This window comes from Salmo trutta, chromosome 10 (assembly GCF_901001165.1).
Source record: "Salmo trutta chromosome 10, fSalTru1.1, whole genome shotgun sequence".
Lineage (NCBI taxonomy): Eukaryota > Metazoa > Chordata > Actinopteri > Salmoniformes > Salmonidae > Salmo > Salmo trutta.
Genome location: NC_042966.1, coordinates 7,634,216 through 7,655,008, shown reverse-complemented (window position 1 = coordinate 7,655,008; position 20,793 = coordinate 7,634,216). Strand labels below are relative to the sequence as shown.

Sequence of the window (20,793 nt, the reverse complement as noted above, 5' to 3'; positions counted from 1 at the left end):
GAGTTAATGAATAAATATAAATGTTATTCTGCTTGCTGTCGGTCATACAATAGAGATTTAAAAGTAAAAATGTGTTCTCTGTTGGTGATGTTGTAAATCTCCTTATATGAAGTACTTTTAATTAGAAGATTTTATATCTAAACTTTTATTATGAAAAATCTTATACTGAGTACATGTTGTGTTGCTACCATTGGTTGCCACTTGCAGGTAGTTGGCGTGGCGGTAACTGCTTGTAGTCAACAGAGGCTTCAGGTAATGCGCTACACAGCTAGCTAGCGATCAATGTTGCATGCTGTTAATCATGCTGCCATTGCTAAGATTCCGTTCATTAGCTAACCAGGGAGCTAGATAGTTAAAAGCTCTATTTTCAGACCCTACTTTAAATTTAACGTAACTAGCTAGCTCCCGAGTGGCGCAGCGGTATAAGGATAATGCATCTCAGTGCTAGAGGCGTCACTACAGACACTGGTTCGATCCCGGGCTGTATCACAACCGGCCGTGATCGGGAGTCCTATAGGGCAGCGCACAATTGGCCCAGCGTCGCCCCAGTTGGCCGGGATAGGCCATCATTGTAAAATAAGAATTGATTCTTAACTGACTTACCTAGTTAAATAAAGTTTTTTTTTTAAAGTTAGCCAACTAACGTTAGCTTGCTTGCTAACATTGGCTGGCTAGTTCACTAGTTCGGCCAAATTGGGCCAATCTGTAGACGAGTAAAGTTAGCTTCATAGCTAGTTATGGAAATAGCTATATAATGCTCTCGTGAATAATGGCAATCTAGCAATGTGGCCTAGACAGTGGTTCCCAACCTTTTTCGGTTTCTGTACCACCAACTGAATTTTGCTCAGCCCAGAGTACCCCTGAAGTACCCCCTCACATGAATTTTACCAGTAGGCCTATGGTCTCATGAGTCTTCTCAAGTGCCCCCTGTGGATAGGGCAAGTACCCCCAGGGGTCCTAGTACCACTGGCTGGGAACCGTACTGTACTAGGGCACCCGCTATAATCTGAAACAACACCAGTCTTGTCCCTATGCAGCCAGAGAAGTTGCAACATCAATTTACCACATTAATTTACACATTTGCATGCTTCAACTTTGAACTGCCAGTATGACATTATTCAACCAATTGGTGGTTAGAGTGTTGACAGAGGTTTGATTATTGACTATCACCACCTTTCTCATTTCAGCTGCCTGAGCCATGAGTGAGTTTCGGATACACCATGATGTCAATGAGCTGCTCAGTCTGCTTCATGTGCGAGGAGGTGATGGGGCAGAAGTGTTTATTGATCTACTGCAGAAGAACAGGACACCTTACATCACCACAACAGTGTCTGCACACAGTGCAAAGGTGATTGATGGGGAAGTTATTGGCAAATGTTTCATAGGTTTATGATCTTCCTATGCGATTCCTACAGATTATTAAACTTTGATTAAACTTTCAACGTTGATTGAACTTTCATTCACAGGTCAAAATAGCAGAGTATTCAAAGACGCCAGAGGACTTCCTAAGGAAATATGATGAGCTCAAGTCAAAAAATGTCCGCAACCTGGACCCACTCGTCTACCTCCTATCAAAGCTTAGTGAGGATAAAGAGGTAATCACTTACATTTCACATCTAATGTTGTTCAGATGCTGACAACTGCACTGTTCAAATGTCAAGTGCAGCACAGTATTATGTTATGTCCCAATAACATTGTGTTGTGCGTTGATCTTCTCCAGATGCTCCAGTGTCTGCAACAGAATGCCAAAGAAAGGTCTGAAGCGTCTGCTAATGCGACAACAAGTACAACCTTTGCTATCCCTCCAACCAGCACTAAGATGTCAATGCAGGAACTTGAAGAGCTGCGCAAGAAGCTGGGGAACGTCACTGCCAGCTCCAATGTGCCCCAGGTGTGTACTTGTGTCATTTTAAGGTTCATTTTAATTAGGGCCAGGATATTTTCTTCCTGACCAGGAAAGGCCTGATGCCCTATTATAGTCTATTACATATTTTTACTATTACTAGGTCAGGTCATGTATTCAGGAAAAAGTCCTGGCCCGCCTCAAGTGAGCCGGACCAATTTGTTTTGAAAAGGCTAGAGTTGAATACATCTCAAAGTTCTACTACTTTTCCCCCCATGTTTGCAGTCTGCTGAAGTCACACGAAAGATGCTGAGGGACAGACACAACAAAAAGAACCCCACTCAGCCCAACCCGGTGTTTCCCAATTGGGTGTATGACCGTCCTGCTCTGATTGGGGACTTCATCACCGGTGCCACAGCAGCAGGAGACCCAGAAGTGGCCATTGGTATGAATGCTCCTCATATCTCACTTTGACACATTTTGATTGACTTCATGAAATTCCTGCATAGTTTCACTGACTGTGAGGCTGCTCATTTTCATGTAAGAACAAAATGTGTGAAAATGTACCTGGTAGGTTTAGTGGTTATGAGGATGAGCATGCCACAAATAATGTAGTTGGTCTTTTATGATCAGGTACAATGCCCCTGCCAGCCCAGGAGCAGGCGTTGGTTGATGATTTGCTGTTTGTGCTGGTCGGTGTGGACGGCAGAGACATCACAGCCCAACCTGTCCTCGGGAGGCAGAATCGCTCCTTCATCGTTGACCCAACCCTTGACATGTCCATCAAGGAGCTGGTCAATAGGATACTACCAGTCGCCTCATATTACTCTACTATAACACGGTGAGTGAACTTTAAAAGGGGAATATAGCTGCTTAACTTTGTTTTGTCTCATTTGCTAGACTCAAATGTAGATCCTTACACCATCTAGAGATGTATCGAAGGAAAATGTGCGTTGTGTTGTCAAACCGTTTGGTCTGTGTTTTCTGGCATAACATTTTGGCTGTGTTATGTCTGGCTGCTAACATTGTTTGTCTGTGTTATGTCTGGCAGCTTCACTGAGGAGAAGTCGTCTTTTGAGTACGGCCAGGTGAACCACGCCCTGACGGCAGCCATGAGGACCCTGATGAAGGAGTACCTGATCCTGGTGACCCAGCTGGAGCACCTCCACAGGCAGGGCATGCTCTCCCTGCAGAAGCTCTGGTTCTACATCCAGCCCACCATGAGGACCATGGAGATCCTAGCCTCCATTGGTAAAGCCTTCATGATCAAACAATAAAACATCTGTATATGATCCATATGCATCATATATTCGATCAAACAATATAATGTGGTTGGTAGATATATTTGCTTTGCACTGTTGGACACACGTTTGGACATTCAATTGTATTATGCTTAGACCGACCTGTCAGTGGTGTTATGCCGGTCTTGTTTTATGGTTTATGATGATTTGGTGATGGTTGTGTGTGTGGTATGGTCATTAAGGTATATTGTTGCAGACTGCCCAAAGTAAAAAGTACTCATAGTATAACAAAAAAAAATTCTCCAAATGTTATTGATGTCTATTTAATCAGTGGGTGGCATGTTCTGTTTTCAAAGCCTCCTCGGTGGACAAAGGAGACTGCATGGGTGGGTCGACGTTGAGCCTCCTTCACGATCGTACCTTCAACTACACTGGAGACAGTCAGGCCCAGGAACTCTGCCTCTACCTCACGAAAGCAGCTAGTGTCCCTTACTTTGAGATACTGGAGAAATGGATCTATAGAGGCATCATCAAGGACCCTTACAGGTACAGTCTTTTGTCGCTCAACTCATTTACCACAATTCTTACATTGAATCCCGTCAGTACTTTTCTACTGGGTCACAGGCTTGGACGTGACTTAAGACACAATTTAGATTTCAGACAATGAGTTAGTTCAGCAGATTTTTGGTGATTTATTTTGTCTTCATAGTGAATTCATGGTTGAAGAGCACGAGCTACAGAAAGAGAAGATCCAGGAGGACTACAACGACAAGTATTGGGATCAGCGGTACACAATCGTACAGCACAGAATTCCATCCTTTCTTCAGAAAATGGCAGACAAAATTTTGAGTACAGGTAAGACACATCATACTATTTGGATCAGATTTGTTCCGATCACCTTTTAGTGCATCCTGACAATGCCCAGTGCAATTCACTGTGTTCCTGTGAAAAACGAATAGTATCAAGTTCTTGATCATTTGCTGAGTTGTTTGAGTTTGTTTTTCTTCTCGTCCTGTTCTATAGGTAAATATCTCAATGTGGTGAGAGAGTGTGGCCGGGACGTGACTTGTCCGGATGCTAAAGAGGTCCTTTACACTCTCAAGGAGAGAGCCTACGTGGAGCAGATAGAAAAATCCTACTACTACGCCAGTAAGGTCCTCCTAGACTTCCTGATGGAGGAGAAGGAGCTGGTTGCACGCCTTAGGTAAACAACATCAAAACTATAAATAGGTCAATAAAGTCTGATGGGTATTTCGAATTTGGTATGTTTTGTTGTATGCTAAGAGATGCATTCTTCCTAGGTCAATCAAGCACTACTTCTTGATGGACAAGGGAGATTTCTTTGTACATTTCATGGACCTGACGGAAGAGGAGCTCAAAAAGCCAGTGGATGACATTGTCCCTCCCAGACTGGAGGCCTTGCTAGAGCTGGCTCTGAGGATGAGTACTGCTAACACAGACCCATTCAAAGATGACCTGAAGGTAAATATGCTAGAGTACCAGTCTGTCATTTATGCTATTTTGATTACAACAGCACTTTCTAGTGGTTATTAAGGAGAGGAGCCTAATTCCTTATTCATTCCGGTTCATGACCTAAAATACATACTGTACACAGTATGTTTTTTGAAATATTGTTTCATGCATGCATTATGATGAATGAATAGGCTCATGTAACCTTCCCAAAATAAGTACTTGAAGAAAGTTCTCTTTGTCTGAGCATATAGCTTACAGTACTTGAAGAAAGTTTGAGAGTGACGGTCTGAGTTTGGTAGCGCTCCAGTCCTCCCTGTCATAATAAGCAGGACATGGAAATCATATTACAGTATATCCCAGAGAAATATAAGTGCAGTCAATGTAAGTAACCTAATGCATGTTCCTTTAACTGTTAACTCAGATTGTATTGTCAGCAATAATCACATGCCCATAGAATTGATTTCTATTCTTTGCAAAGAAACCGTCTACCTTAGGAAGAAGCCCACTGTGGGCATCCCACTCAGTATGATTGGCTCAAATGTGAATGTCACTGACATGTCTACCTCGCATCTGCCTCTCAGAGTAGCACTAAAAACAAACAAGCAATCTACCTACATGTACATTTTACCTCAATTACCTCAACTAACCTCTACCCCCACACATTGACTCGGTACTGGTACCCCCTGTATATAGCCTCCTTATAGTTAAAAAAAAAAAGTTTGTTATTGTATTAATGTTTTTAGCAAATATTTTGTTACTTAAAAAAACCCTCTGCATTATTGGTTAAGGGCTTGTATAGTAAGCATTTCACGGTAAGGTCTACACCTGTTGTATTTGGCGCATGTGACAAATCAAATTTGATTTGAAAAGTACTACAAATAGCCCATGTTAACATGTATTCTGAGGAACAAGGTTCATGAAATTGACAACTTACTAACATCAGAAAACATTCATGTTCTGGCCATCTCTAAAACACACTTGGATAATTCATTTAATGCACTAGTAGCTATACATGGTTCTAGAATATATAGATAAGAGAGAAATGCAAATGGAGGAGGTGTTGCTATGTATGTCGAGTCATACTCCTGTCGTGTTCCTCTCAACCTATGTCAGATGATGTAGAAGTAATATGGCTACAGGATCATCTGCCTCCTATTCTCGTAGGAAGTTGCTATAGACCACCGAGTGCTAAAAGTCAGTATTTGGACTAGATGTTTGAAATGCTCAATAATGTATGTGATATCAACACGTCTATTTTCTGGGTGACCTAAATATTGACTGGTTGTCATCAAGCTGTCAACTCAAAAAGAAGCTTCAATCTGTAACCGATGCCAGCAATCTGGTTCAGGTTATCAGTCAACCTACCAGGGTATTTACAAACAGAATTGGAACTAAATCATCCACGTGTATTGATCAGATCTTTACTAATGCTGCAGAAATCTGTTCTAAAGCAATATCCACACCCATCAGATGTAGTGATCATAATATAATAGCCATATCTATTAAAACCAAAGTTCCAAAGACTGGACCTAAAATTGTGTAATGAGGATTCCTATGTTGAAGATGTGAAAAATATTTGTTGGTCTGATGTGTGTAATGAGGAATAACCTGATGCCACACATGAAGCATTTATGAAACTGCTTCTTCCGGTTTCTAATAGGCATGTGTCCATCAAGAAACTGTTAGAACTGCCAAATCCACATTAATACAGTGCATTCGGAAAGCATTCAGACCTCTTGACTTTTCCCACATTTTGCTATGTTACAGACTTATTCTAAAATAGATTAAATCGTTTTTTTCCCCCTCATCAATCTACACACAATACCCAATAATGACAAAGCAAAAACAGGTTTTAGACATTTTTGCAAATGTATTAAAACCAAAAAACGGATTACATTTGCATAAATTCAATCTTGGTTTCATCAGACCAGAGAATCTTGTTTGAATTTACCACAGGTGGACTCCAAGTTGTAGAAACATCTCAAGGATGATCAATGGAAACAGGATGCACGTGAGCTCAATTTCGAGTCTTATATCAAAGGGTCGAAATACTTACTGTACAAGTAAAAAGTTTGGACACACCTACTCATTCAAGGGTTTTTCTTTATTTTTACTATTTTCTACATTGTAGAATAATAGTGAAGACATCAAGACGATGAAATAACACATGGAATCATGTAGTAACCAAAAAAGTGTTAAACAAATGTAAATACATTTGATATTTCAGTTTCTTCAAAGTAGCCACCCTTTGCCTTGATGACAGTTTTGTACACTCTTGGCATTCTCTCAACCAGCTTCATGAAGTAGTCACCTGGAATGCATTTCAATTAACAGGTGTGCCTTGTTAATTTGTGGAATTTCTTTCCTTCTTAAAGTGTTTTATTTAACCTTTATTTAACTAAGCAAGTCAGTTAAGAACAAATTCTTATTTACAATGACGGCCTACGCCGGCCAAACCTGGACAACGCTGGGCCAATTGTGCGTCGCCGTATGGGACTCCCAATCACGGCCGGTTGTGATACAGCCTGGATTCGAACCATGGTTTTTGTAGTGACGCCTCTAGCACTGAAATTCAGTGCCTTACACGGAACCCAAACCGGCTGCGCGCGTGCGACATCATGCATAAATTTATTTTGTCCCACTACACCAAACGCGATCACGACACGCAAGTTAAAATATCAAAACAAACTCTGAACCAATGACATTAATTTGGGGACAGGTCGAAAAGCATTAAACATTTATTAGCTTGCACTTGCTCGCTAATTTGTCCTATTTAGCTAGCTTGCTGTTGCTAGCTAATTTGTCCTGGGATATAAACATTGAGTTGTTATTTTACCTGAAATGCACAAGGTCCTCTACTCCGACAATTAATCCATACATAAAACGGTCAACTGAATCGTTTCTAGTCATCTCTCCTCCTTCCAGGCTTTTTCATCTTTGAACTTATATGGTGATTGGCATCTAAACTTTCATAGTATTACTACACCGACCGGCAACACAGTTCGTCTTTCAATCACCCACGTGGGTATAACCAATGAGGAGATGGCACGTGGGTACCTGCTTCTATAAACCAATGAGGAGATGGGAGAGGCAGGACTTGCAGCGCGATCTGTGTCAGAAATAGGAATGACTTCTATTTAAGCCCTTGGCAACGCAGACGCTCGCGAACAGTGTTGGTGCAATAACAGTTATTTCGCGACGTGAGCGGTGTGGTCAGCCTGTAAGACCGCTGCACCACTCGGGAGCCCATGTGAGGGGTGGTATACAGAAGATAGCCCTATTTGGTTAAAAAAAAAGTAAATTTTATGGCAAGAACAGCTCAAATTAGCAAAGAGAAACAACAGTCCATCATTACTTTAAGACATGAAGGTCGCAAAAACCTTCAAGCGCTATAATGAAACTGGCTCTCGTGAGGACCGCCACAGGAAAGAAAGACCTAGAGTTACCTCTGCTGCAGAGGATAAGTTCATTAGAGTTAACTGCACCTCAGATTGCAGCCCAAATAAATGCTTCACAGAGTTCAAGTAAAAGACACTTCTCAACATCAACTGTTCAGAGGAGACTGTGTGAATCAGTCCTTCATGCTCGAATTGTTGCAAAGAAACCACTACTAAAGGACACCGATGAGAAGAAGAAACACGAGCAAAGGACATTAAACCGGTGGAAATCTGTCCTTTGGTCTGATGAGTCCAACTGTGAGATTTTTGGTTCCAACCGGCGTGTCTTTCCATGTGTGGTTCCCACCGTGAAGCATGGAGGAAGAGGTGATGGTGTGGGGGCGCTTTGCTGGTGACACTGTCTGTGAATTATTTAGGATTCAAGGCACACTTAACAAGCATGGCTACCACAGCATTCAGCAGCATACGCCATCCCATCTGGTTTGCGCTTAGTGGGACATTTGTTTTTCAACAGGACAATGACCCAACACACCTCCCAGGCTGTGTAAGGGCTATTTGACCATGAAGGAGAGTGATGGAGCACTGCATCGGATGACCTGGCCTCCACAGTCACCCGACCTCAACCCAATTGAGATGGTTTGGGATGAGTAGAACCGCAGAGTGAAGGAGAAGCAGCCAACAAGTGTACAGCATATGTGGGAACTACTTCAAGACTGTTGGAAAAGCATTCCTCATGTCGCTGGTTGAGAGAATGTGCAAAGCTGTCATCAAGGCAAAGTGTGGCTACTTTGAAGAATATAAAATATATTTTGATTTGTTTAACTTTTTTTGGTTACTACATGATTCCATATGTGTTATTTCGTAGTTTTAATGTCTTCACCATTATTCTACAATGTAAAAATAAAGAAAAACCCTTCAAGGAGTAGGTGTGTCCAAACTCACATGCGCCGAATACAAAAGGTGTACCGTGAAATTCTTACTTACACGCCCTTAACCAATAATGCATGTTTTTTTTAAGTAAGAAATGTGATATTTCATTTATTCATTTATTTTCAGACATTTGCAAAAATTTCTAAACCTGTTTTCACTTTCTCATTATGGGGTATTGTGAGTATTGATGAGGGGGAAAAATAATTTAATACATTTTAGGATAAGGCTGTAACATAACAAAAAGTGAAGGGGTCTGAATACTTTCCGAATGCACTGTAGATGATGAATTGAAAAACTGTGTGGCTGAGAGGGATGAGGCAAAGGGAATAGCAAAAAAAGTCTGACAACACAGCAGACTGGGAAACAGTAAATTGAGAAATGACGTAGCTAAACAAAAATAAAAAACTATACTATGGTTCAAAGATAAATTATATAAAGAATGATAGTAAAAAGCTCTGGAGTACCTTAAATTAAATTCTAGGCAAAAAAGCAAACTTGGCTCCATCCATCAGGCAGGCGCCTTCATTGAGGCACATGGCTTGTTCATAACAAAACCCTATAATATTGCCAACCACTTTAATCACATTTTTGTTGAAGATTATCAATCTTAGGCATGACATGCAAACATCAAACGCTGAGCCTTCATATTCATACATAACAGACCAAATAATGAAAGACGAGCACTGTAGTTTTGAGTTCCGCAAAGTGGGAGTGGAAGAGGTGAAACATTTTTTTGCTATCTATAAATAAGGACAAGCCAACTGGTACCAACAACCTGGATGGTAAATTGCTGAGGTTGGTAGCGGAATACATTGCGACTCCTGTTTGCCACAACTTCACTGTAAGCTTAGAAGATGGTGTGTGCCCTCAGGCCTGGAGGGAGGCAAAGGTCATTCCGCTGCTCAAGAATATCAGAGCACCGGGTTCAAACAGCCGACCAATCAGCCTGTTACCGGCACTTGGCAAACTTTTGGAAAAAATGGTGTTTGAACAAATACAAAGTTATTTTACAGAAAACAAACAAACGACAGACTTTCAGCATGCTTATAAGGAAGGGCACTCAACATGCTCGGGACTGACACAAATGTTTTGTTGAAAGTAATTGATAGAGTGTGGGAGCTGTTAGACTTCAGTGCAGCTTTTGAGATCATTGATCATAACCTATTGCTGAAAAAACATAGGTCTTATAGATTTGTATCCTTTCACTTATGGATTGAGAGTTGGATTGGTGTACAGCCGGGCAGCCTGCTTTGGCCATTATTGTTTTCCGTTTTTACTGATGACCTTCCACTGACCTTGAATAAAGCCTGTGTGTCAGTCTATGTACGCTGACGACTCAACAGTAAATATGTTGGCTATAACACTAAAATAAGTAAATGTACCCATTAACATTGAGCTCCAGTCAGTTTTATAATGGGTAACTAGCAATAGGCTGGTGCTAAATATAAAAAAACGAAAGACATCGTTTTTGGGACAAATCACTCGTTCAACCCTAAACCTCATCTAGATCTATTATTGAATAATGTGGCGATGGAGCCAAGTTGAGGAGACTAAACTGCTGGGTGTAACCCAAGATAGCAAGCGGTCATGGTCAAAACATATAGACTCAATGGTTGCTAAAATGGGAAGAGATCTGTCCGTGATAAGGCGTTGCTCTGCTTTCTTGACGTCTCAGTCGACCAGACACTTCCTACAGGTCGTAGTTTTGTTGCACCTGGACTACTGCCCAGTTGTGTGGTCGTACGGCAAAGAGCGACATGGGTAAATTGCAGTTGGTCCAGAACAGAGCAGCACGTACTGCACTTAATGTACAGGGAGCGTGAATGTCATTAACATGCATGTCAATCTCTCCTGGCTCAAAAGTTGAGAGATTGACTGCATCACTATTGATCTTTGTGTGAGGTGTTGAAGGTACCAAACTGTCTGTTCAAGCAGTTGGCTGCAGTGTTATCTATATTATGTTATTATATTATGTATTTTATTTGTGTTGGCTAATTGGGGATCCCAATAAAAAATATGAAATAATACAGCAGCTGGGCACACTGAGTACTTTAAGGAGAACCTAAAGTAATTTATGATCTTGTTATTCAAATGGCGTCATTGCTGTTTACTGCATTAGACCATTTCTTATAGCTGCACTTTAGCACAGTAATAGAAAATTGCTGAAGGGCAGAATCACAATTGTCTGTAGGCTATACATATAAAAGACTTAAGTTAAACAACCGGTATGTAATATGAATGTTTTGGGAGGGGCTTCACACTAAACTCATCCATCCACCCACCCTCTGTTCATGTTTCCCAGATTGACCTAATGCCTCATGACGTGATCACCCAGCTGCTGCGGGTGCTGGCCATCGAGACCAAGCAGGAGAAGGCCATCATCAATGCCGACCCCACCGAGGTGGCCCTCAGCGGCCTGGAGGCCTTCTCCTTCGACTACATCGTCAAGTGGCCGCTGTCGCTCATCATCAACAGGTAGGTACACTGGGGCTATATCCAAGACCAGGTCTCCCTTGGGTAAGAGGTCTTCAGACCTCAGTATGACCTGGTTAAAAGAAGACGAAAAAGGGCTCCCTTGAAGATAGGATAAAAAAAAAAAGTTTTATACCCTAATGTATAGATTCTCAATCTTTTGAGAAACCCCCCTCGGGGACCCGAAACCAGGGCGTGCCAAATGCCAATGCTATAATCATGTGTTCTGAACTTGTATACATATATTTTGGTATTTTTCAGGAAAGCGCTGACGAGATACCAAATGCTGTTCCGACACATTTTTTACTGCAAGCATGTCGAGAGGCTGTTGTGCAACGTGTGGATCAGCAACAAAACAGCCAAGCAGTACGCCTTGCACAGGGCCAAGTGGTGAGTTGACAAAACTCCTTCGGTTAACTTCTTTGTTTGTGTCTCTAGTGCCAGCTTCCTAATATCAAGTTCTGATATAAACTATCTGGTTTCCTCCTCCCTATAGGTTTGCAACAGCGTTTGCCTTGAGACAGCGCATGCTGAACTTTGTACAGAACATCCAGTACTACATGATGTTTGAAGTCATGGAGCCCACCTGGCATATCATGGAGAAGAACTTGAAGTCTGTGAGTGGATTGTAACCAAGGCTGCTTTTCACCTTGATAGCATTCAGTCCTATTATGTATTAGCCTATAGTTACTTCTAACACAATTGTTCTGTGCATGTTGTAGTAGTGGCATCCATTACAAATGTCAGCCGTGAGGCTTTACTTTGCTTTGACCCAAGATTGTTGTGGTCAAGCGTTTTTTCCAGTCCCAATTACATTTATTTTCATTGCTCCTAATAACGGCATGCTGTGGCTTAGTGCACACTGTCGTAACAGTCCCAAGCCCTGCATTGATCAGAAATGTCTTAATATAGGCCACCTTGTCTTCCCCAGGCCTCCAACATAGACGACGTGCTGTGTCATCACACCAGCTTCCTGGACAACTGCCTGAAGGACTGCATGCTGACCAACCCAGAGCTGCTTAAGATCTTCTCCAAGCTCATGTCCGTGTGTGTCATGTTCACCAACTGCATGCAGGTTCGTGGATGTGGGACGCAACTACAAAACCATGAACGTCAAGGCAGCTTGTTGGAGCTTACATGTAGTGTTTTTGAATGTTTGAACTGACGTGCAACTCATGCACATTAGATAATCTGACTGCAGTATTATGATGTGTAGCCTAATATCTCCCCCCCAGTGTGCAGTGTATGACTTTATAGTGTCTCTCACTGGTGATCCTTCATAAATGTGTCTCTACAGTGTATTCGGAAAGTATTCAGACCCCTTTCTCCACATTTTGTTAAGTTACAGACTTATTCTAATATTGATTAAATTCATTGTTTTCCTCATCAATCTACATACAATACCCCATAATGACAAAGCGAAAACAGGTTATTGGAAATTTTTGCTCATTTATTAAAAATAACAAAACAGAAGTACCTTATTTACATAAGTATTCAGACCCTTTGCTATGATAATTCGAAATTGAGGTCAGGTGCATCCTGTTTCTGTCGATCATCCTTGATGTATCTACAACTTGGAAGTCCACCTGTGGTAAATTCCATTGATTGGGCATGATTTGGAAAGGCACACACCTGTCTATATAAGGTCCCACAGTTGACAGTGCATGTCAGAGCAAAAACCAAGCCAAGAGGTTGAAGGAATTGTCCATAGAGCTCCGACACAGGATTATGTCGAGGCACAGATCTGGGGAAGGGTACCAACAAATGTCTGCAGCATTGAAGGTCCCCAAGAACACAGTGCCTCCATCATTCTTAAACGGAAGAAGTTTTGAATCACCAAGACTTCCTAGAGCTGGCTGCCTGGCCAAACTGAGCAATCGGTGGAGAAGGGCCTTGGTCAGGGAGGTGACCAAGAACCCAATGGTCACTATGACAGAGCTCCAGAGTTCCTCTGTGGAGTTGGGAGAACCTTCCAGAAGGACAACCATCTCTGCAGCACTCCACCAATGAGGCCTTTATGGTAGAGTGGCCAGACGGAAGCCACTCCTCAGTAAAAGGCACATGACAGCCTGCTTGGAGTTGCCAAGAGGCACCTAAAGGACTCTCAGACCATGATGAACCAGATTCTCTTGTCTGATGAAACCAAGATTGAACTCATTGGCCTGAGTGCCAAGTGTCACGTTTGGAAGAAACCTGGCACCATCCCTATGGTGAAGCATGGTGGTGGCAGCATCATGCTGTGGGGATGTTTTTCAGCAGCAGGGACTGGGAGACTATTTAAGATCGACGGAAAGATTAACGGAGCAAAGTACAGAGAGATGCTTGATGAAAACCTGCTCCAGAGCACTCAGGACCTTAGACTGGGGCGAAGGTTCACCTTCCATCAGGTGAACCTTCACCTGTTGGGACAAGTCTCTGAATGTCCTTGAGTGGCCCAGCCAGAGCCCGGACTTGAACCCGATCAAACGTCTCTGGAGAGACCTGAAAATAGCTATGCAGTGACGCTCCCCATCCAACCTGACAGAGCTTGAGAGGATCTGCAGAGAACAATGGGAGAAACTCCCCAAACACCAGTGTGCCAAGCTTGTAGCATCATACCCAAGAAGACTCGAGGCTGTAATCGCTGCCAAAGGGTATGAATACTTACCGTAATTTCCGGACTATTAAGCGCACCTGAATATAAGCCACATCCACTGAATTAAAAAAAATAATAATAATATTTTGAACATAAATAAGCTGCACATGTCTATAAGCCGCAGGTGCCTACCGGTACATTGAAACAAATGAACTTTACACAGGCTTTAACGAAACACGGCTTGTAACAAAAATAAATAGGCTTTAACGAAACACGGCTTGTAACAAAAAATTTGCAGTAAGCTTTAGTTGTCTTTTTGCACAGAGTCAATTCCTCACGCTGCTGTTTCCAATGTCTTATCATCGACTCATTAAGACCAAGCTCCCGTGCAGCAGCTCTAATGTGATATTTCAGGTTTTTTTGTTAATACATTTGCAAAAAAATCAAAAAACCTGTTTTTGCTTTGTCATAATCGGGTATTGTGTGTAGATTGATGAGGGTGGAAAAAAGGATTTTTGACATTTTTGAATCAGGCTGTAACGTAACAAAATGTGGAAAAGGTCAAGGGGTCTGAATACATTGTATTTCCTGGTGTAGCGCTTCACCCAGAGCATGAAGCTGGACCGGGAGATGAACCGGCTGTCTCTGGAGCATGGCACCATGGAGGGTCCTCCCACCCAGAGCGAACGCACCGAGGAGCAAGAGAAGAAGAGGCTCACCTCCAAGGTAACTACACACATACTCACTCATTTACAGAAGATACTCACTAACCAACTTGTAGCAGTGTTTTCAAAGGTTAAACATGTATGAAAATCGGTGTTTTACATGAGTGTGTTATATAGAACAACAACCAAATACAGTAGTATTGTAATGATGGCAATTAGTATTTGAGACAGAATATAAATGCTATCTATCAAATATACCATGATTGATGATGTGATATGCTATGCTATTCCCCAATCAGCAAGTGTCTTACCTATGTGGTTTCCCACGGCGTCAGTTCCTAGCGGAGCACGTGGACGCCCTGCAGTCAGACGCATGCTTCGAAGCCACCGTCAGCAAGTTCGACAGCAACTTCAGTACACTGCTCCTGGACCTGCTGGACAAGCTCAGCGTCTACAGCACCAACGACTGTGAGCACAGCATGATTAACATCATCTACAGGTGGGTCTACTACTGCACAGCGCCCGGTTTCCGATAGCGATGGAATCTGGACCTACACGTGTTTTGGCCGAAGATGTAACATGCGTTTCGCAAAAACACCACACAGAGAGAACTTTCACTAAGGGCGTCGTTGGAGCATGTGTCGATACTGCGTTCGGATCAGCTTTCTCCATTCACGTCTTACCTTAACATTTATAATTATTCCACACTACTGACGACAGATCAGCTCCTAGAGATATATTATCACCCATCTGGCTGCAAATATTGAGGAGGCTTATTCTAATGCTTAGCCTACCCTATAATAATGCAATCGTAGATTTGGTACATCATGTACATCATGAAATACATTAAGGCAAAAATGACAGGCAGTAGCCTACAATTATGAACATGAAATTGATTTAAATACACTGCTCAAAAAAATAAAGGGAACACTTAAACAACACAATGTAACTCCAACTCAATCACACTTCTGTGAAATCAAACTGTCCACTTAGGAAGCAACACTGATTGACAATAAATTTCACATGCTGTTGTGCAAATGGAATAGACAACAGGTGGAAATTATAGGCAATTAGCAAGACACCCCCAATAAAGGAGTGGTTCTGCAGGTGGGGACCACAGACCACTTCTCAGTTCCTATGCTTCCTGGCTGATGTTTTGGTCACTTTTGAATGCTGGCGGTGCTTTCACTCTAGTGGTAGCATGAGACGGAGTCTACAACCCACACAAGTGGCTCAGGTAGTGCAGCTCATCCAGGATGGCACATCAATGCGAGCTGTGGCAAGAAGGTTTGCTGTGTCTGTCAGCGTAGTGTCCAGAGCATGGAGGCGCTACCAGGAGACAGGCCAGTACATCAGGAGACGTGGAGGAGGGCAACAACCCAGCAGCAGGACCGCTACCTCCGCCTTTGTGCAAGGAGGAGCAGGAGAAGCACTGCCTGAGCCCTGCAAAATGACCTCCAGCAGGCCACAAATGTGCATGTGTCTGCTCAAACGGTCAGAAACAGACTCCATGAGGGTGGTATGAGGGCCCGACGTCCACAGGTGGGGGTTGTGCTTACAGCCCAACACTGTGCAGGAATGTTTGGCATTTGCCAGAGAACACCAACATTGGCAAATTCGCCACTGGCGCCCTGTGCTCTTCACAGATGAAAGCAGGTTCACACTGAGCACGTGACAGACGTGACAGAGTCTGGAGACGCCGTGGAGAACGCTCTGCTGCCTGCAACATCCTCCAGCATGACCAGTTTGGCGGTGGGTCAGTCATGGTGTAGGGTGGCATTTCTTTGGGGGACCGCACAGCCCTCCATGTGCTCGCCAGAGGTAGCCTGACTGCCATTAGGTACCGAGATGATATCCTCAGACCCCTTGTGAGACCATATGCTGGTGCGGTTGGCCCTTGGTTCCTCCTAATGCAGGACAATGCTAGACCTCATGTGGCTGGAGTGTGTCAGCAGTTCCTGCAAGAGGAAGGCATTGATGCTATGGACTGGCCCGCCCGTTCCCCAGACCTGAATCCAATGAGCACATCTGGGACATCATGTCTCGCTCCATCCACCAACGCCACGTTGCACCACAGACTGTCCAGGAGTTGGTGGATGCTTTAGTCCAGGTCTGGGAGAAGATCCCTCAGGAGACCATCCGCCACCTCATCAGGAGCATGCCCAGGCGTTGTAGGGAGGTCATACAGGCACGTGGAGGCCACACACACTACTGAGCCTCATTTTGACTTGTTTTAAGGACATTACATCAAAGTTGGATCAGCCTGTAGTGTGGTTTTCCACTTTAATTTTGAGTGTGACTCCAAATCCAGATCTCCATGGGTTGATAAATTGGATTTCCATTGATTATTTTTGTGTGATTTTGTTGTCAGCACATTCAACTATGTAAAGAAAAAAGTATTTAATAAGATTATTTCTTTCATTCAGATCTAGGATGTGTTGTTTAAGTGTTCCCTTTATTTTTTTTAGCAGTATATATAGGCTTATATAGCCTACTGTATTTATCTTTTAATACAGTCGTCTTGGTTTTCATTTGAAGCATAATTTTATCCTTCGCTTGTTTGTAACAATTGCATAGACATTGGCAACTTTTTATTTGTAGTAAACTTCGTTCTGAAGTTGTCAGCGGTCACAGTGAGACAGACAGATGAATGTCTTCTGTGTTCAGCGGAGATATGTGTATAAAGTGACGTGAAAGGGCAAAAAAACTATCCAACGATGCAATTGCTGTTCCACCAGGGGTCTGAGGCAGTCGGTAAATAACGACTGTTTTCAAGTGCAACTTTAGTAACAATGGTTTTGGGAAACAGCTTGGAGATTTAACGATGCTCCTACGAAGGTTCTTACGATGAACTTAGCCTTAAGATGCTTTTGGGAAACTGGGCCAAGGTCTGTCTACAACTCTGGTACTGGAGGGATGATTCAACTGATCAAGGTCTAGACTGAAGACTGTGATAAGTTGGTTATTTGAAAAGGATGTGTTAGTGCTGGACTGGAAATAAATCCTGCATACCCCATACCTCGCCAGGGCCTGGTTTCCTGATATCAATGGACCTTAGACTTACGAGTGTTAACAATGCATCTTTCCTACAACGGTCGAAGATGTAACATGCCTTTTCCAAAACAGCATGCCGAGAGAACGGTCACTAAGTATGTTGTTGGAGCATGTGTCGATACTGATAGGATCGAAAGAAAGGAAGCGCTGCTCTCGGATCAGCTTTCTCCATACAAATCTTTCCTTAACATTAGAATTATTTCACAATACTGATGAGGGATCATTTCCTAGAGAGATTATTACCACCTACGGCTGCAAACGTTCACGCTGCTTATTCTAATGCTTAAAATCACAGATTTAGCACATAGTTGCGCACGTTAGACTACTCATCATGAAATATGTAGCCTACAAGTAGCACAATAGAACTCAATTGATTGAACATGAAATGTATTTCAGTATGATTGAAATAGGCCTATAGCTTACTGTTTATTTTAATGCAGTCATCTCAGTTTTGATTTCAATATACTTTGCTTGTTTGTAGAAATTGCAAAGACGTTGGCAACTTTGTATTTGTCGTCTACTTTGTTCTGAAGTTATCGTAAGACTGATAAACCATGTGATTCTATGTTTAGCAGAGATCTTCTGTTTGTAAAGTAACTTGGGAGTGCAAAAAAGCAACTAACGATTCACTTAGCTGTTCTACGAGTGATCTGAGGCAGCCGATAGATTACGAGCGTTTTCAAGTGCAACTTTTAACAACTACTGTATGGTTTTGGGAAACAGCTCTGAGATTTAACGATGCTCCTACGACGGTTCTAACGATGAACTTAGCCTTAAAGGGAAATGTCTAAATGTTCCAACTTCATATTCATCATCTCCAGCACCACCCCAACATCAACATATGTGAAAATGGCAGTGTTTCTGTGTTTTGTAGTAAAAAAGGTAGAGGAACATAATTGTTTCCAATGACCTCATCGGTGTGCATAGTGTGATTCTAACCAATTATTGTTGCTATTGGAAACACTTATTTTCACATATGTTGATATTGGGATGGTGCTGGAGATGATGAATATGAAGTGACATTTTTTTTAAATTTCCCTTTAAAACTTCTTTTAAAATTTTCGCCTGAAATGACATACCCAAATCTAACTGCCTGTAGCTCAGGCTCTGAAGCAAGGATATGCATAATCTTGGTACCATTTGAAAGGAAACACTTTGAAGTTTGTGGAATTGTGAATTGAATGTAGGAGAATATAACACAATAGATCTGGTAGAAGAAAATACAAAGAAGAAACCAACCGTTTTTTATTTTTATTCTACCACAATCTTTGAAATGCAACAGAAAGGTCCCACTTCTAGCCATCACTCTGGTTGTAATTTCGATGGTGTCCACAAGATGGCAGCAGTGTATGTGCAAAGTTTCTTGAAGTATGAGCGAACTACATGACATTTAGTGTGAAGTCACCCAGGTACATTTGGGCAAATCGTGAAGGAGACATTTGCATTCATATTTACATTTTTCTCCAAGAATATCATAAAATCTGTATACTTGGACTTTGATTTAGCTTTTCCAGTATTAGTAGCCATATTATAAGTTCAACATTTGCAAAACAACCAGTTTTCATAAATTCATAACTCTGAATATTCTTATTTTTGTCCAAAAGGAAAAGGCATGCTGTCGCACAAGGTTAGCAGCTACATTTTGCGACACATACAGGGTGTCCGGATACCCCCGTAAAGCCCAGCTCATTGGCTATCTAGCTAGCACCCGATTGGTGCTTATTTGACAAAGTTAGAGTAGATCAAGTGAAGACCGCCCGCGTCATGAAGGCGTCTCTCTCTGACCAAATTTGGTGTCCTATAGGATATACTACACCCCTAATGATATAGTGAAGTCTGGTTACGTTCTAGGATCTCTGAGGAATACATACAAACGTGATTTGACTGGTTGAAACAACATTTAGGGTTAGATTTTCACAGATTCCTTTCTTTGCAAATTGAACGAGTGGAAATACAAAATCGATTGTGCATACTATATGGACCCTTTTAGGATATGAAAAAGGATTTTATCTAACAAAACAACACTTCATGTTATCTCTGGGACCCTTTGGATAATAAATCAGAGCAAGATTTCAGAATGTATGTACACATTTCACCTTCAGAGGTGAATTTATCAAACCTATAGCGGTGGGAAAAAAGTGTTTTGTTGTTAGGAGCTCTCTTCAAACAATAGCATGGCATTTTTTCGCAGTAATAGCTACTGTAAATTGGACAGTGCAGTTATATTAACAATAATTTAAGCTTTCAGCCGATATAAGACACTTGACCTCATCAGTGTGCATCGTGTGATTCTAACCAATTATGTGTAGGCATTGCCTACTAATTGTCTAATAATTGGTTGATGCCATTGGAAAAACACATTTTCACATATGTTGATATTGGGATGGTGCTGGAGCTGATGAATATGAAGCAATTTTTTTATTTCTTTTTTTCCCTTTAAGATGCTTTTGGGGGAAAAGGGCCCGGGACCTGAGTAGGGAACCCCTGGTCTATAGATCCTAGTTAGTTGCTTAAATGAATAGGCTTAGCTATAGTTACAATCCTAGTAAAAACTGCTTTGAACTTGATTCCATAGGTTGGATTTCAACGGGTTCTACACAGAGCGCCTTGAGAGGATGGCTATAGAGAGAAGTCAGAAGGCTGCTGCATAGCACTGTTCTATGTGAGTGTCCCATGATGGTCACCCACTCTATAAGTATTTATTTCTCCTACTCATGCCCATATAATAACCAACTTCAAAGACGACATTCCTCTCCACATCAAACATAAAGCTGTCAAACATAAAGCTGTTTAGTGTTTGATTCAAGAAACTATCACCATAGATTTGATGTGTTTTTAAAACGACTATATGGTGTTTTACCTTTTATATTTGCATAGGATTAAATAACCATGAACTGTAAGAATTTCTCTCAGAAGAAGTTAAAGAAAAGCTGAACCTCTATATGTGTAACTTGTTTTTTACCTCATGAATAATGTTTTATTGTACAATAAAAAAAAGATTTAATGGCCCCAACCATTCTCTTTGTGATCTTTGCTTACAGAATTCAACCATTCCTAGGTAACAGTAAACAGTATTAATAATTTGGACCGGTTTTCCGGTAATATGTGATGTCATGATTGCTACGCGCAACGGCTGCCCTTT

General features: G+C 41.9%; 1 protein-coding gene across 2 annotated transcripts; it reads left to right on the top strand.

The window, feature by feature from the left end:
* The first annotated feature begins 157 nt into the window (after positions 1-157).
* On the top strand, positions 158-20,664 carry LOC115201019 (gamma-tubulin complex component 2). Of its 2 annotated transcripts, none has more exons than XM_029764206.1 (18): positions 158-252; positions 1,188-1,348; positions 1,467-1,595; positions 1,721-1,891; positions 2,129-2,288; positions 2,477-2,684; positions 2,895-3,094; positions 3,441-3,630; positions 3,794-3,939; positions 4,108-4,288; positions 4,386-4,566; positions 11,188-11,360; positions 11,619-11,747; positions 11,854-11,974; positions 12,289-12,432; positions 14,530-14,658; positions 14,933-15,096; positions 20,227-20,664. In XM_029764206.1, the coding sequence occupies exons 2-18, from the start codon at positions 1,199-1,201 to the stop codon at positions 20,300-20,302; spliced, it is 2,652 nt and encodes an 883-aa protein (XP_029620066.1). In that variant the 5' UTR covers positions 158-252; positions 1,188-1,198; the 3' UTR covers positions 20,303-20,664. The 2 variants fall into 2 exon arrangements, with proteins under 2 accessions (XP_029620066.1, XP_029620065.1); XM_029764205.1 differs by having other exon boundaries at positions 14,897-15,096.
* The last annotated feature ends 129 nt before the right edge of the window (positions 20,665-20,793 follow it).

Bases quoted from the DNA above. Each gene is read 5' to 3' on its own strand.
- LOC115201019 (XM_029764205.1), top strand. From the start codon at position 1,199: ATGAGTGAGTTTCGGATACACCATGATGTCAATGAGCTGCTCAGTCTG. The intron at 4,567-11,187 runs GTAAATATGCTA...CATGTTTCCCAG, and splicing joins CATTCAAAGATGACCTGAAG to ATTGACCTAATGCCTCATGA. The intron at 15,097-20,226 runs GTGGGTCTACTA...TTGATTCCATAG, and splicing joins ATGATTAACATCATCTACAG to GTTGGATTTCAACGGGTTCT.